Raw genomic sequence first — 17,564 nt, forward strand, 5'->3', positions numbered from 1 at the left:
CCTCGTTCATGTCTGGTTCCTTGGATTTATCTTATATGCACAAGGTGTTTCAATAGATCCTGCTAAAATAGACAACCAAAACCAGATGACCTACTCCTAGAAGTGTCCATAATATTCGTAGTTTCTATGTTCTAGCTACCGTCTATCGTCGCTTCATTCCAAACTTTAGTACTATTATGGCACCTATGACCAAATGCTTAAAGGCTAACCATTTTAAGTGGACTGCATTGGCTAATAAATCATTTAAAGAAATAAAGGTTAAAATGACTCAGGCACCCATCCTCCACTTACCAGATTTTGGTAAAGTCTTTGAGGTCGCATGTGACGCATCCGGATTGGGTATTGGTGGTGTTTTGAGTCAAGAAAACCATCCCATTGCATTTTTTAGAGCGAAGTTGAATGATGCCAAGCTCAAATATTCTACGTATGATAAGAAGTTTCATGCCATTGTGCAGTGCGCCACTATTTTCTTTCTAAGGAATTCGTTCTTTATTCTGATCATGAGGTGTTAAAGTATCTTCATTCACAACAAAAGTTAATTCCTAAACATGGTTGTCGGGTTGAGTACATGTGGTCATATACATAAAAGAGGAATCGAGAATCGGATTGCGAATAGATTGAGTAGGCAAAACCCACTTGCTAAATGTTATGAAAATTGAAGTGATTGATTTTGAACAATTGAAAGAGTCTTATGTAGATTGCCTTGATTTTTCACCTATCATCCAGTCCTTAGAGAAAGGTCCCCCTCCTAATATCGAAAATTATGTTCTTGAAAGTGGTTTACTTTTTTATGATAGTTGCCTATGTATCCCACATACATCTCCTAGAGATTTTCCTATTTGAGAAATACATGCCGGAGGTATAAGTGGTCACTTTGGTTGAGATAAGACTATTACATTAGTCGAGTATCAATTCTTCTGGTCTACCTTGAAGCGGGATGTAGCACATATTGTATCTCAATGTCGAGTGTGTGCATTAGCCAAGCAGGTGAAATAGAATACCGACTCTATACTCCTCTCCCTGTCCTTCATAGACCGTGGGATGACGTGAGCATCAACTTTTTTTTGGGGCTTCTCCACACTCTTAGGCGTCATGATTCCATCATGGTTGTTGTAGATCATTTTTCTAAGATGGCCCATTTCATTCCATACTCCAAAACCTCTGACGCTTCTCTTGTTGCCCAACTCTATTTTAATGAAGCTTTTTGTCTCCGTGGTCTTTTCCAGAGAGTATAGTTTCTGATAGAAATGTACAGAGAGTATAGTTTCTAAGATGGCCCATTTCAAAAAATAACTAACAAGTTATTTTTTGAAAACTCTTTGGCATCTTTTAAGGACTAGACTCAATTTTTTGATTGCTTTTCATCCACAAACTGATGGGTCAAATTGAGGTTGTCAATAGGAGTTTAAGAAATATTTCATGATCTTTGGTTAGGGATAACATCAAATCTTGGGACAGTATCTTTCTGTACGCCGAGTTTGCCTACAACGCATTTGTCAACCGTACCATCAGCATGAGTCCTTTTGAAATGGTACTCAAGCATTCCCCACGAAAGCCTATTGATTTGATCCTCATGTTACTGCATGCTAGAGTCTCAGACAATGGTGAGTCATTTGCTAAGCATATTAGAAGTCTGCATGAGGAAATTCATCATCGCATGACGAGTAACAATGCATCATATAAACAGATTGCAGATTTGCACCGTCGTTTTCGAAAACTTAATGAAGGTGATATGGTGATGGTGACGGTAAGTCCGTAGAGATTTTCTCCCGGGTGGGCTACTAAGCTTCATGCGCGTAGTGGTAGGCCGTTCTCAATCCTCAAACGAGTAGGGGAAAATGCATGTGTTGTTGGTATACCCTCAACATGGAGGATAAGCTCTACTTTCAATGTCTCGTATTTGGTTGTCTACAAAGACCCACCACCTTCATCTAATGACCCACCCCTACCTATGACCTTTCCCTCGAGCGAGTTTGCCTTGTCCACTCCCCCCGCGTTGTCCACCGGCTGGCATGAAAACATCGAGGAGATACTGGATGAAGTAATCACCTTCATCGAGGGTGGAATGGTGTAGAAGGTCCTGCATTACTTTCTACAGTGTTTTCTTGTGTGTTTTTCCACCGCCATCGGACTTAGTAGAATAGGTTTGCGTCTTCTCATAATCGCCTGTTCGGGATATTGTACCGTGGTGGTTGTAAGATAGTCCTCTTGCCCTCAACCGAAGAAAGGGGCTGCACCATCAACATTTTTGTCGAATTTAAATGTTTGACAATCGATCGTGTTGATTTGTGGTCTATTTTATCCATCCTTAGTTGATCTTTAGTCTATTCTTGAAGTACTCTTTCTTGCCCCATGATTAAAGTCGGAATCTTTGGCCGAGCTTTAGCCTAGGCGGTGACGACCCAGATGATAATTTTGCACTAAGATGTAGGGATTAGGAGAGTAAGACGGCAAACCCTTTCCGAAACTCCAAATTTGGCGTCTCGAGCCGTCTTATGAGCTGGGTTTAAGCTCAATCTATATGACCCGGCTGTTTTTTTTTTCCAAGCTTTCAAAGTTTCAATCATCATGCGAAAAAAGCCCTCCTCCTGATCTGTAGAGCGAACAATACAAATGTGAATAGATTAGAGAAAGAAAGATGGTATCTTTGGCAGGGTTTAAACTTTGGTGCAGAGTCTGGTGAAGACCCAGATAATTTTTTCCTGCGGTTAAGAGGAAATTAGCGACATTATTAGATTTATAGCTCTGAAAGTCAAGAGTTAAGCTCTAAAGCTTATCAGGGAGCCGTGCTTAAGCTGAATAATTATGTTGGACAACTGAACTATTGATCAGAAGAAAGAACAATACGCGGTTATTTTAATTTGGGAGGAGAAGGATGTTAACGGCAAAGGGGGTGCGCAAGGCGACTATTCCTTCTTCTCTAATCGGTGATCCATCTCCGGGCAGCATCCAGACTACGAGACTTGCAGTACAAGTGCGAAGAACACTCGTATACTGTTCTTGTATATTTTCCTAAGCTTGCTCTCTCATTCAAATGGAAAGTATCAGGTTAACGGGGACAGACATGGCGATTCTTGCTCCGTGTTCTTGGCTTCTGGAAGAAGTGTTTACAGATTCCAGGTGGGTTGTTCGTGGACTGAATATTCTGCCGTCGGTTTTGCTTATTAAATTTGTATTTTTTATTTATCTAGATGTCACTCGATGGGGTTTTGTCTGCTGAAGGGAAGGACGGCCTCATAATTCCTGCTCAAACCCAGGCATGGAAATTTCCAAAATTTGTGATTTTTTTTCTTGCTCGCGCCGTATACATTGTTTAATGTTAACTTGTTTTATTTGAAGATTATACAATCAGATTTAGTGGGTCGGTGCCCGCATCACTCGGAAATTCAGAGTGTTGCTCTATCTGACGCAGATGGTAGGCATCCTGTTTTGCTGGAACATTTATTCATTCACATCGAATGAAACAAGAAAAACATTTTCATTACTTTACATCCATAATCGCGAGAAACGTTTTCGGAATTAATTAACTCTTGATAAAGAACTTTGACTGACTTTGTGGGTATCTTAGAATTTTTTGCGGTGGATCTGTGCAGGAGCTTCATGCTTGATGCTGGGCACAGTTGATTGCTATGGTCAACTGATTGTGTCAGAAATCGATGAAAATGGTGCAGGTTACTCTCATCGTTTTTCTTCGTTTCATTTAATATATCAGTTTTCTTGTTTGTTCATATTTTCTACGAAATATTAATTTTCTTGTTGTAAAATATTCTTAGAACAGTCAATTGAAGTGAAAAATGAAATATTAATAGTCTTGATGGCTCTTCATTTTCAGACATCAACGGTCGTTCATACTCTGTATTACCTCGTGGCTACGGTGTGGGGGAGGGTAGCTGGGCAGGAGTATGCTTCAGTCCCCGTCAATCATCCATGGTATTGTTTTAATATTCATTTTTGGTAGATTCTTTGTCCAGGATGATAATTCCCATTATTTATGGTTTAATGATTTGTCGGAATATTCATTCAACTATTAGGTGGACAAAAATTGTCTCTATGAATGAAATTTTAATGTAATGTCCGGATGTGCTTATCTGCAATAACTCTAGCTGATTCTCATTTCTTGTCTCATAATAGTTCTTATTTTATATATTTCCGAACATGGTTTCATAACAAAAATGTGATAAAACTATGGCTTTATAATAATATTTAAAATAACACAGATCAAAACCATGACTACACTCTCTTTCTCTCTTCTCACTTTCTCTGTCTACTATTGCCGATTACTCCTCTCAGACTGCGGTGGTCCACAGCTTCTGCAAAAGTATTGATATTTACGATCAAGACATTCACTTGCTGAGTTATCAAACGTTAGCGACTCTACTGCTTCCTGGACTTGACTTTTGAATTTTCCTCATTTTCACTAATTCATTCTGTCTATATTTTTATGTGGGTTCAGGCTATGGTACCCAAATTATTCAACTTTCTTGAACGGTTCTTTACATAGTGGCGGTGGGAGCGGCGTGCTAGCTGTTGCTGAGGGTAGCCAGGTTGATGGATCTCCTATGCTTTTTTTACCCTAATTTAATTGGTTTTGCATTAATCATAGTCTGTAATTCTTTCCGTCTTGGGGATTAATTTAGCTGACACTATGGGATCTGAGAACTGGCGGCGGCTGTGTGCAACGGGTCACTGGCTCCGTAGGCGACCTCATCTATGCCATCAGCTGCTCTCCATCTGGGTATGTTGCCGTCGGAGGGTCAGACCGTTGTCTGACCGTCTACGATCCCCGAAGGTTGATCTCAACCCCCAATTTCACCTCATTCTCAATTTCTACCCAGGTGTTCATTTAGTTTTTTTGAACAAATACGTCTAATTTTTTGCCAGGGTTCATCTTCACTATGATCTGGATCAAGGATTGATCTGATCCTCGATGATCCTGGTCGATTGATCTACTTAATGGATTGTGATATAAAAAGAAGATCTCTCTTCCTTTCTTTCAAAAAAAAATATATTTCTTTCTAGTTCTCTCTCCGTTTAACATTGCTACTTTTGTCATTTTCTACAGTACCTCTCTCCCTCTCGCCCTCTCACATTATCCATCATTCCTATCTCTCTACTCTTCTTCTAGACGAAGACCATAAATGGGCCAATCCTGTCAAATTGACCAAATCCAGCAAGGATTGACCGATCTATTATCAAACAGCCATCTTGATCTGATCGACTTGGCCGATCCGATTATTGATTGAGGCAGTTAAATGGATCCTCTTGATCAGATCTCGTATGGATCAACGCCGTTCAATCAGTCCTGATGATCCAATCAGATGGCCAAGCCGTAACCTCGGTTCTCAATTTCTCTAAATCATGGGTTGTTATTCTTTTCCGGGGTGTCGGCTGCAGGTGGTCAGCTGCAGCTAGATGGGTGGGCTGCTCGAAATATGAGGTTTTCTACTTACTTTAATTATATTATCAAAGCATCAGATTAAATTCATTTGAATGGATTTTCAGATAACTGGTATTTCCTTCTCATCGATCAGCCCAGATTACATCTACGTGCAAGGCATCGATTATGAGGTGTGAATCCAGCAAGTGTTCTTAAAGAGATAGATTTCGATGGGTATTCCTCCGCAAATTTATATTTTGCAGGTGTTCTGCGGTCAATGGGGAGAGGGCAAGAAGTTGTTCTCGTTCAGAGGGGACTCCAACTGGCTAGGATTCAGCAAAGTAAGAAAAAAAAAATAATTTTAACATTTACACAAAACCCCCCCGAAATTCTGCCTTCTACTTAAAACCCATGTGCTGGCGTCAGGATTCCAAGTATGACGTCATGGTCGGCTGGTGCGACTCCGGAAGCCTCTTCCTGGCGGATGCCACGGCGGTCAAAGTCAACGATTTTTCCACCGGATGACGTATCCGTCATCCGTCCAGGAGCCTTATCTAGGTTATACCCATCACATCAATGTTGTCTGCCCATCTCGAAAGACGATCTTTTTCGGGATTCTCTCTCTAGCTAGATCTCTTTCTCTCTTGATGGGAGTGTGAATGGACGGCTGGGATCTTCTGACAGTCTTTTGAGCTGTTCTGCATCTTCTTCTTCTCGATGCCAGCGCGGGTCATGGAAACCGAGAGAGGCTTGATCAGCTGCCACGTGGCCGATTCAGAGGGTATCCACCGGGGCTGACTTTGACTGCCGGTCAACGAAGAGGGTAGCTTAGTTGGTGGTCAAACACTGGGATTAAGGGGATAAGTAAGATTTAACACCGATCAGAGAAGATTAAGGGTGCCACGTGCACTGATGGATCTGTTTCTTTGACGTTGACTGCTGGTCAACGAGCAGGGTAGTTCAAACACTGGGATTAATGACTGTTCGTAAGATTTAACAGCAATAAAAAGAGATTAAGGGTGCCACGTGGACTAATGGTTCACCTTCTCTGACTTTGACTGACGGTACATGGAGCGGGTAGCATCCTTGGTGGTTAAACACTGGGATTAATGACTGTTAATAAGATTTAACAACGATAACAGGAGATTAAGGGTGCTACGTGGACTAATAGGTCACTCCTTTGAGTTTGACTGAAAGTCAAAGCAGAGGGTAGGTAACCTCGGTGGTCAAACACTGGGACTAAAGGCATAAATAAGATGCCACGTGGGCTAATGGGTCACTCCTTTGAGTTTGACTGAAAGTCAAAGAAGAGTGTAGCTTCCTCGGTGGCCAATTACCATGATTAAAGGGAATAAACAAAGTTTTGCAAAGATAGGAGGTGGTTAAGGGTGCCACCTGGACTAATGGGCCGGTTTCTTTGACTTTGACTCATGGTCAATGAAGAGTGTAGCTTACTTGGCAGTCAAAGATTGGGATTAAAGGATACGTGGACTAATGCGTCAGTTTTTTGTCTTTGACTGAAGTCAACGACGACTGTAGCTTACTTGATGGTCAAAGACCGGTAAAAAAGGTACATATATGGGTTGGTTCTTTGACTTTGACCGGAGTCAACGACGATTGTAGCTTACTTGGTGGTCAAATACTGGGATTAAAAGGTGTAATCAAGACTTTGCAACGAGAAGAGTGGATTAAGGGTGCCAATTGGATTAAGGGGTCAGTATCTTTGACATATACACATGGTCAAATACTGGGATAAAGGGTGTAATTAATATTTTACAAAGATTAAGAGGATATTACTTACAGGGTCAACGGAAGAGGTCAGGGAAGGACCAGAGGATGAACCGAGCGAAGAGATCGGTCTCGAGGAACTCAATGTGGGCGGCACGGCCAATGATGGTGTTAAGATTGCGGCCCTGGGCTGACGAGTCAAAGCTAACATCACAGCGCATGAAGGTGCGCCGCTGCGAGGTTGGAGCCCGGATTTGGTCCAGACACTCGTTGAGCATCTCCAGGAAGACCATCGACTTCTTCGAGCTGTCCCATGATGCCGCCTGGCACAGCTCTATTCTCGCCGAGTGGTACGGGACGTAACCATCCTGAAGAATCAAAGTTATACAACCATTTTCCTAATTTCATCACTCCCACCAAAAGAAATACAGTAGACATCGGTGATCCGATCGGATTGAAAGATTTGATAGATCGAATCAGATCTGCCGGATAGAGATCAGACCAATAGGTGCAAGTTCTGCCGGATCAGCCAGTTTGATCAGGTCGGCTCATTAGGTGCAATGAAGTAGACATGGTTGTTCTGTTCTGTTAGTTTGAAACGAAGAAAAAATTCGCACAAAAGAACCGCATAGGGCCTTGTTCTTTATTCTGTTCTTTATTTTTTCAAAAACGAACAAAATTCGCACATTCGCACAAAATTAGACTCAATTCGCACAAAGCGAACAAAAAAACTGCACACGGGGGTCTCTGCGATGTTCTGTTCGAATTTGTTTTTGTTCTGTTCGGAAAACGGAACAGAACGAACAATTCGCACAAATTCACACAAAAAGAACAGAATGACCATGTCTACAATGAACCTATGATCCAATTGGCCATTACCATATGGCAAATCCAATAGAAAAATGGTTTTGGGTTCAGTGAGAGAGAGAACAGAAAGATTGTTTTCTCTATTTTTCTCTCCAAAAATGACGGATAACTTTTTGTTGATGATGATCATCATCGATCAATCAACTACGGTAGATTCCAATTGATCATACCAATCCAGGAAGATCATCGTGATCTATCCAATGGATCCGATCGAAGGCTCCAATCGATTGCCGACCCTTTAAAAACTGTAAAGAAAGAAATTTTTCGGAAATGGGTACCTGGGGCGATGACAGAAGAATAATGTTCTCGAAGTACTGCAGCGTCTTCCTCTGCGAAGGTGCCCAAATAGCGCAACCGTTTAATGGCAATTAATGCGTTTTTTTCCTTTTGCAGTTTGAATTTGGAGGAAATTAGACGGTGATTGATTACCTTGCAGAGTTTGTAGAAGAAGGTGTTATAGAAGTCTGGATCGTCGGTGCATGTAAGCTGGTGGATGCACTGGGCGCCTTTGATCTTCTTCAGAAGCCAAAGACCGGAGTTGAACAGGGAGTTGGAGCTGTACCAGTATCCAAGATGAGGTCCAGAGAGAGACATGTATGTGTGCAAATTTCCCAGGTACGGCTCCATCACTTTCTCTGAGATGCAACATCATGGTGTCAAAAAAAAAAATCAACTACATATAAATAAATAAATAAAATGTAATTAATTAAATAAAATACAGTAATACAATATTAAGAACTAAAAATAAAGGAGAAATGAGAAGTGTGCGGATAGCCAAGGTGGGGATCCATCATTTTCTCTGAGATCCAAATGGTGGGGTCGAAACTAAAATTAAGGGCAGATGGAAAGTCTGCAAAATAGTGAAATCAAAATTTTTTTGAAAGTTAAAATACAGGACAGGCGGAAAGAGTGAAGATGCCCCAGGAAAGGGCAACGTAAAAAAATAAAATAAAGGACAAATTTGTCAATCACTTCTCAGATGCAAAGTTGAGGACATGGCACTGGTAGGCACCACCGCTTTTTCCCAGATGAAAAAGATTGCTATAAAAATGTAAATGTGATATAATAACGGGCAAAGGAAAGGGGAATTTCAAATTGGTGGAGATGGAGGGCACCGGTAATGGCGCTTCTGATGATGATGTTGCCAATGGAATGGCCCACAAAGCTGAGCTTGATCCCTTTGCAGCCTCCAGCACGGGTATATTTGCCAATTTTCTTTTTGATGAAAGCGTGGACTTCATCTGCCAGCCGGCTGCCCATTTCTCTGAAGTCGTCCGAAGTCTTGTCCTCATTTGCCTCTGACATGAGGCACTCGGCTCCGGGGTCTATTAAAAGCCATTGGTTGCGAACAAGTCTCAGATCCAGATGGTGGCCCTGCCGAACGAGAAAATAAAACGAGACTGATATCTTCACTGTCATCAATTGTGTTTTGTTAAATGTTGAGTCATAATTCAAGTTTTAAAGCTAAACTTGAGTGGCAGTCAGTATTCAAAAATTTGACGGACTTGAAAGACGGAAAGGCTATGGTTTTACAACTTGCGTTTTTATAATTAAGAAAGAGAGGGTACACATAAAAATATAGGCAACATCATCCTCTAAAGAATTTGTGTGATCTTCTAAAGACTACACATCGCATATTTAAATGGTCACATGAAAATAAAAGTGGGGACACAAAAATATTGATTTAAACACTAAAAACGAATAATGTCAATCTAGAAATCACGTTATACAATATGAACGCACCTGGAATCCATGCACAAAAACAACAACTTTCAGGGTGCGACTGCTTGTTTGAGCATCCCCATCAGGCTGCTTCTGATGTGTTTTTTCTCTTATTTCTGTGTGGGGCAAAATATTTTTCTCAAGGGCGCCAGAAAAAGATGCTCGACTGGATGCATGCAGACGCAAATCCATGACATGGCGCTCAACATGAACAACAGGAACGCGAGATGGATCACCGAAAATATACATATCTTGAATTGATCTACTGTTCATCTGAAAATAAACACATCGTTTTCAAATACTTAGCTGAATATTAATAAATTAAGAAAGAGAGGACATGCCTTCATTTGCATAATACTCTTCCGATGAAGTTCAGCACGCGTGATTGCTGCCTGAGCTGGCTACATGAAAAAAAAGAGAGAGAGGCCATGATTTGGAATGGTGTTGGAAAATCACAATCTTCCACAATTTGGTGGGCAGAGTTTACAAAAACATTACATCGTCACCAAATCTGCGGGGCATGGAAACCTTGCCTAGCACACTATAATGAGATGATTCATTGGATCCGCTTCTTAAATATCTATGTGGAACAGCCATGACTGAGTGAATCATCCAAATAGACCATTCTGCTTTTCTATCAGCACTCCATGCTTCACGAAGATGCTCAAGAATTTTAGTTCTGTTGTTCCTGTGAATTAAATGTAGTTAAATCTTAGTAATATACTTTTAAAACACACATCGTTATTATTTGAAAAGAAAAAGAATGAGGAGCACGGGAAGGTAAATTTTTTGGTTTCCAAGAAAGGTCACCTATGAAACTTGAGGAATGCATTCCACAGGCTAGAAAGTTCCCCACCGAGATGGTTAAAAGCCTCAAAAAGCTCTTCATAAGATAGTGAATCGAGCATCACATTGTTTCCAACATCTACCGTACCATTCCACTTCTGCATGCGAATCCAAGAATGATCTGCAACTTGAGTAAAATGAAGTCTAGATCCAGAGAGATAAAAAATATACAGCGCACCTCTAAACTGTTCTTTGCTTGATCTCCCACACTTTTACGACCATTGTCTCCATCGCCAACCTGGCTGTTGATGGGAACTAATATAGAATGAGTTAAATCATCAATTGTTTCGTCGATTGCCTCGCTGATGTATAGGAGATCCTTGAGAAGAGCATCACGTGCAGTTGCTAATGATTTGACAATATCAATTGCATCGGAGCTCATTCTAAGAAATCCATTCAGTGCCTAAACATTCAAACCGGATCTAATGAATTCCAGAATTGTAAAGATGTTACATAAACAAACGTAATGGGTAATTTTTTAAGGAAATATCATAAGACTAACGATGAAGTAAATGAAGGGAGATTAATGCAGTCATTAGCTGCTGTCATTGTGAAAAGTAAATTAAAGTTCACCAGCATTTTGATAGGATCCTTCCTCGTTCCTATCAGAATAGGCGTGCCAACAAGCTGCAAGGCATAAGTAACAACCCAGATGAACACATGCTGGGTCAGACAACCAAGATTGTTTGGAGGCGATCTCTATATATGGCAGGAGATCCTGGTCAAAGGCTACTGAACAAGAATTCGAATAGCTGCTGAGCCATGGCTGGAATACGGGAGAGCTGTCTGGAGGAGAATAAGAAGCAAACTTGGCCTTCATTTCCGTTTCATCTTCTTCTTCCAATTTTGCCTTCTTATCATAGTTATAACACTCTTTGTTCTGGAGACTCGATTCACGATATTGACATACATCATTATTATCTGTTCCTTTTTGACGACAAATGCAGGGAATGGCAAATCCAATCGGTTTCCTTCTTTCACCGCCACTGATTCATAGCTTATCTTATCAAATTCTGCAATTGCTTAGAAAGATCCTAAGCAGATCATATCACATATTAAGCACCTTCAATCTTTTCACTGGAGAAAGAATTATTCACACTAGATGTCTTTATAACTGCTTTCACCATCCCTATTAAAATTCTCCATGAAATGACATTTCAATATCCAGTTTAAGTTAGAAAAGAAGAGTCAAACAAACTGACAATGTCCGTATCGGGAAACAGGGCCATCCTTGACGGTTTCTGGCAGCATTGCCGCTGCCAAGAAGATTATCAAAAGGCTGGCAAAATGGACATCACTGAGAGGGATAGACTCCGACAGGGTGGACACCTCCAATAGCTGAGAGGGAATGAGGATGAGGAAAACCAAAACCTCAACGATCCGTTGAGAAAGGGTGCTCTCAGTTTAGATACCGTAAGCATCTTGGGAGGGAAGGGAAATCATGAGACCCGATAACCCATATCCTAAAGACATAATGCTCACTGAGACAAATAACAAAATAAAGAAAGAACCAATATGGCCCTAAGCAGATTCCATGGCTGACAGTAGCTAAAAGTATTTTGATTTTATATGGTTATTAGATTTTCAAAAATCTTAATAATTATTATGGAATCATATTTTCAAAAAAGAATCTATAAAATAAACTATAAAGGGAATCATCTCTGATAAGAAGCATGCATCAATATGCCCAAACGAAATCTTGACCTCTGAAAAGAGATTAAAGAGACATACTTGGTCTTCCCTACTGATCAGTCCGTCATTAAGTCCTCCATCAGCATACCAGTAACTGTAATATTAGACGTTCCCAAAATCATAAAAATGAAACCACATCCAAAATGAGCCACAAAAGGTCAGAATCGCCACAAACCTTGATACCTTCTGCGGCGGTGAGTGGTTAGCAGCTTTCAAAAGAGCAATGTGAACACTGAGATCCACAAGAACTGAATGGAAAGAATCAAAATGGACGGGACAATACGAATGCAGCCCCAAAAGTGCCTTGGGAGGTATGCGGAATTCATGCACCGCAGCAGAAGTGGAGTCAATACTGAAAGGCATCTCAATACTGCAAAGAGATAAAGCAATCTCGTAAAAACAAAAGAAGTATAAATAGAAACTATGATTTGACGTTCCAAAAATAATAATCGTAAAAAGATCTTATGATGAAGACAATGATGGTTTTGTTATTGACATCCTAGTCGTGGGTGAGTGACGATGACGCATACGATTTTTTCATTGTCATTCTGCATTAGAGGAATCACCGATGACAATTGGCATTCCTCACTGTCATACCGTCATCTTGAACAAGGATGAGAACCTTGAGATGGTGGGCAGAGGAGGGTACTCATCCCTCCATTGTCATTGCCATCGTCATCGTCATCGTCCGCCACTATGATAACGAAGATGAAAATGGCGATGACAACTGTTTCATCTCATCCTGGCACAGACGAATGACAAGGATAATGATGACTCGTCATCGTCATCAAGGATGAACACCATTGGAAAACAAAGAAGTTAAGATAATGGGTATTGGTACCAATGATAAGAACGAAAAGGAACTCTCACCCATTCTCTAATCTCGGGGCATAGATCAAGTCGAATCTCAAGACAATGCCCGATGTGGATAGTGTCTGAAAAGGAAAAAAATTGATAATAAAATGCTAGAGAAAAGAAAACCAATCTATGAACTTAGATATGCGTGACTGAAACATAAGTTTACCTCCTTCTTATGGGCCGGAAGATTAAAGGAGACCATGATGGAAAGAGAAACATCCTGCCTTGCATACTTGATTCGAAATAGCTGTGTGGAGAAACTGTTGTCAGCATCATTGATTCTCCAAACACCAGATATATTATCCGATAAAGACCCAGGAACTGCAAACATGAAGTCAATAACCACGTGAGAATTTCCAATATACGGTTGTGAGAAAAATCCCACACAATATTTTCATTTAAAATTAGAGCATACTAATCTATTTCAGCATATTTTATTATAAGTTGTGAGATCATGCATATCGCTTTGTGGTTTAGACGTTTGTGCATCACTGGTCGCTGATATACAATATTTTTTCCAACATATATGTAAATACATCATAAATATCCCAACCAACAATTTGACATAATAAATAAATCTCACCTTCATACTGCACCACTCTAGCTGGGGTGGCAGGAATGCTCCTAGTTTCGTCATTCCACCTCATCGATACTCGAATTTGATACCACCTGTTCAAAATCAACTGATTAGGTCTAAATTCCCGTTCTTCCAGTCATCCCACAATCTTCTTTACAAAATTCAGCGTTACCCTTGTTGGAAGAGGTCCAGATTGTGAAATCTGTGAATGTAAACAGCAACCTCGTGAATAGTTTCTAGCATGGCAGGCGCCTCGAAAAAGACCTTCCCCGATTTCCGGGACGACAGCCTCGCATCGAAAGACCTCCTCGGAGACATCGCCCCCGCATTCAATCTAGGAAGCAGCGTAAATCCACTCGAACATCACTGCCGCCCCTTTCTCTTCATGAAAAATCGCCGCGCAGATCTCGCCGCACCTTAATTCCTCCGCCGCTCCGTCAGACAAAAACCTCGATTACCTCCGTTTCTCGGTCATTTTCGCCGTTGAATCCCGCGTTTTTAACACCGTCCTCGCACTTCGAACCTTTTCCGCCGATTTCTAGGGTTTCGGCGACGACGAGAAGCGATCGAACGAGGTTTCTGCGCGTTTCTCTCCCTTCCTCTGCCTGCCGAGCGTGGACGTTCGTTCGTCCTCTCTTACACAGGCGGAAGAGAGAGAAACATGAAGTGAGAGAGAGGAGGGGTTCAACCGTTGCACCGATCGATCAATCCTAGCCGTCCGTTTAATCTCATCGTGCATCCTGGCCGTTGCCTGTATCCGCTATTTACTCCAGATTCGATCTCCACATGAATTGCAAACTGTTCACATTATTTGTAGTTAATTGCCAAACGCCAAAGTCTGGCCCCTTCTGAAACAATAAATGAAGGGTATGTTAAATTCTAAGTATAGAAATGGACAGTGTAGTAAGCAGGTTTTTTTGGCAAAAACACGGTGTGAGGTACGAGCTTATAGACCAATCCAGCCGTGCTTGAGACGCCACTTAAGGGGTTATATATGTGTAAAGGTTTAGTCTTTACAAGAATTTGTAACTTTGGAGCGAGCATACATATAAAAAATACACACGGACCCCACTCACCTGCACCCATAACTATAAATGTAAAGATATGCAATAATGAGATCTCGGTTGTCAGCAGCTGGTTCGTGTCCCCCCCCCCCCGGCGTCTCCTACGGTGCCTATGTGGGATGTCGTGGACTCCCTGTTTGCGTTACATTTTCCTATTTATGTTAATGAAACTATGTAAGGTGTAAGAAATTATGAAGTTTGCAAACAATTTTCGAGCCAAAATTGTTTTTATGAGCAATGAAATGAAAAAGAGATTTTTGGTGGAGTTGATGAAGTTAATGAAATGAAGTAGATGATGAAGTTTAGGAAGCCACGTTAAGATGGGAGGAATGGAAGGTGAAGCATATTCTTGTTCAGATAATATACACATTCATTCAAAAAAAAATAATAGTTTCCTATTTTGTTTATGGGTATCAAAATATATGACGATGATTCAAATGAACAAATACATTGATGATTGTAATGAAATGATGATGGACGATCAACTCACATCATGGCTCGCCTCAATAGTAAACTTATATGAAATATGGTTAAGTGGGTTATCACTTGAGTGGGTTATCACTATTTTCAACTACAATGTATTATTTTCGTGATTAATGAAATGGGAAGTAACATAAAAAAAAAAACATGCAGCTTTTGATTAGCTGTTGGACCGGCGAATGCTAAAAGTCGTCTCAAGAATGGACAAGTTGTTATTCGACTATTGAACATGCACTATTCATATGGCTCAAACACAACAGTTTATGATTCTGAATTTCTTGCCACATTTGAATGCATTTTTTAAATATGGCATTCAAATTGTAAAATTAGATTGGATTATCCCTGTTTTATGTAAATTTAAGTGATGATCTGATAAGTCCAAATTTAGGAGTTTTATGTCGTCGTTTTGATTCAGACTTAGCCAACAATTTTTATGAAAATTTTCCACTTAAATACTCTATAATTAATATAGGGCAAGGGGTCGATTCATAAAGAGGCAGAAATTTAATTTTAGATTTTTTCTCAAGCATGGAATGAAGGAAGTGAGTTTAAAAGTGAGAAATATAATTTATGAGATTTTTTAATGGATTTTTAGTCAATTTATATAAAGCCCTATGATCTAAATTGAAGCAGAAATACAAAGAAAAACACTAAAAATATTTTAGACTAATTTTCATAATTTTAATTAACACTAGAATAGGAAATAATTTTTTTTTTGAATTTTCTTGAATTTAATTAGCACCACAAAACACTAGGAATATTAAAAACGAGAGTTAATTTTTTTTAGAATTTTTGTGGATGTTAAAAACACTGAATATTGATTATATTAATTTTAGGGATTTTTATGATTTTTTGGAATTTTTAAGTACAGAAAAATAAGGAAAATACCTTTTCGGCTATCGCCGGCGGCGGCGGTGGCAAAGCAATGGTAGAGCGTCGACGACAGCAGCAATAGCGGGCCAGATGAGCCGGCTATCATTGTGTGGCCCGTATAGGTATGACCTCAGTGGGACAGCCCACTAAGGTCCAGCCCAATTCGGATAAGTCAAGGCTTAGCCAAATGGATTAAGCCCTATTGGGCTTAACCCAATATCGTCAGGACTTAGTCAATTTGACTAAGTCCTACACGCTCCACTTTTTTTGCCCTAAATGATGGAATTTAAACATGATTTTTTTTGAAATTTGAAAGGAAGAATGATGGATGATCTAGAGATAGACTAGAATGATTTTTAGAGAGAGAAAGAAATAAGTTTAGAAAGAGAAAATGACTGAAATGAAGAGATAGAGAGAGAAAATGAAGGTACAAATGAAGGATACTTTTTATGAAAATTTGAGAGGATGAATTAGGGATATGTATGAATATTTAGAGATAGAATGAAACAATTATAAAGAGAGAAAGTAGGGAAAATGAGTGTTTAGAGTACAAAATGATGGACTTTAAGGGTAAATGGATGGATGATGATATGAAAATGGAACTCTAGGTTCCTAAAGCCTCAATACAAGTCTGGTGAGCCCTCAATGCTTCATCTCAAGTATGGATCCTTATATTTTGCCAGGATCAAGCATTTTTCAATGCAAACAAGAGATGAGATTGAATTACTTCAACAAACTTACATTAAGCAGGTTGAACAACCTGGATTCTGAAATATGCCTTGTCCTGCTGGCCAGCCACTTTCTAGAGGAGGTCAAGAATGAGAGGAAATAAGGGTGAAAAATAGTGTTTATGTATTTTAGGAATTAGTAAAATACCCTGTTGGGCATTTTCTATTCTCTTTTCTTGCCATTTTGCCTCTTTTTCTCCATTAGTTGAGAGCTTTGCCTCGTAATTTCCAGATTGTTTCTTTTGTAAGGTGTTTGAAGGCCCAATAGGTAGGTCAGGTCATGGCCCAAGCCCCTCTGATTTCTATTTTAAAAGCCCACAACACCGTTTCATCATTTCAGCCCATGTTGATAATCACTAAGCTCCCAAAAAAGTCTCCAATTTCCTAAGAATTTTATCTTCTAATTCCTGCAAATTTATGCACATTTGGAACTATAAGTTACTCATTAGTAGTCAAACTGATTGAATTCATAGAAGTCAATGAAGTTAGTGAAAAATAATTATAATGTGCAAAAAATGAAATTTCTAGATAATACATTAATATTTGGTTAATTCAAATAACATGATAAATTATAAATTAAAAATACCAAAACATCTAAAATATATGGAAATATATGTTCATTTATCATGTTGTCATGACCCCAGCCACACCTATGTGTTGGGTTCTGTGGCTTGATTAACTATCCAAAAAGAACTTATGCGCGTAAAATTTAGAAAGCAAATCAGATTTAGATTGTAAACTAAAGGATGTTT

At 39.8% G+C, this 17,564-nt stretch overlaps 2 protein-coding genes across 6 annotated transcripts; one reads left to right on the forward strand and one right to left on the reverse strand.

The window, feature by feature from the left end:
• Positions 1-2,815: 2,815 nt before the first annotated feature.
• On the forward strand, positions 2,816-6,072 carry LOC144705327 (uncharacterized). 3 transcript variants are annotated; one of them, XR_013582028.1, is made up of 13 exons: positions 2,816-2,974; positions 3,049-3,120; positions 3,192-3,257; positions 3,340-3,415; positions 3,594-3,671; positions 3,833-3,930; positions 4,291-4,364; positions 4,454-4,544; positions 4,638-4,789; positions 5,395-5,437; positions 5,532-5,568; positions 5,641-5,718; positions 5,804-5,866. XR_013582028.1 is itself a non-coding variant. In XM_078577938.1 (13 exons), exons 1-13 carry the CDS (start codon positions 2,876-2,878, stop codon positions 5,900-5,902), a joined length of 1,092 nt encoding a protein of 363 aa, XP_078434064.1. In that variant the 5' UTR covers positions 2,816-2,875; the 3' UTR covers positions 5,903-6,072. The 3 variants fall into 3 exon arrangements, 2 of the variants coding, with proteins under 2 accessions (XP_078434064.1, XP_078434065.1); XM_078577938.1 differs by having other exon boundaries at positions 5,503-5,568; positions 5,804-6,072; XM_078577939.1 differs by having other exon boundaries at positions 3,594-3,665; positions 5,503-5,568; positions 5,804-6,072.
• LOC144705326 (uncharacterized) lies at positions 5,720-14,322 on the reverse strand. 3 transcript variants are annotated; one of them, XM_078577936.1, is made up of 16 exons: positions 13,840-14,322; positions 13,674-13,759; positions 13,257-13,411; positions 13,103-13,167; positions 12,408-12,602; positions 12,245-12,326; positions 10,719-10,943; positions 10,505-10,638; positions 10,193-10,382; positions 10,036-10,095; positions 9,716-9,967; positions 9,088-9,346; positions 8,402-8,607; positions 8,251-8,301; positions 7,179-7,473; positions 5,720-6,181 (listed from the first exon to the last, which is right to left on the reverse strand). In XM_078577936.1, the coding sequence occupies exons 1-15, from the start codon at positions 13,983-13,985 to the stop codon at positions 7,183-7,185; spliced, it is 2,397 nt and encodes a 798-aa protein (XP_078434062.1). In that variant the 5' UTR covers positions 13,986-14,322; the 3' UTR covers positions 5,720-6,181; positions 7,179-7,182. The 3 variants fall into 3 exon arrangements, with proteins under 3 accessions (XP_078434062.1, XP_078434061.1, XP_078434063.1); XM_078577935.1 differs by lacking the exon at positions 5,720-6,181 and having other exon boundaries at positions 7,062-7,473; XM_078577937.1 differs by lacking the exon at positions 5,720-6,181 and having other exon boundaries at positions 7,062-7,473; positions 12,272-12,326; positions 13,840-14,321.
• Between the last annotated feature and the right edge of the window lie 3,242 nt (positions 14,323-17,564).

The sequence above is a fragment of the Wolffia australiana genome, chromosome 7 (assembly GCF_029677425.1).
Source record: "Wolffia australiana isolate 7733 chromosome 7, ASM2967742v1".
Lineage (NCBI taxonomy): Eukaryota > Viridiplantae > Streptophyta > Magnoliopsida > Alismatales > Araceae > Wolffia > Wolffia australiana.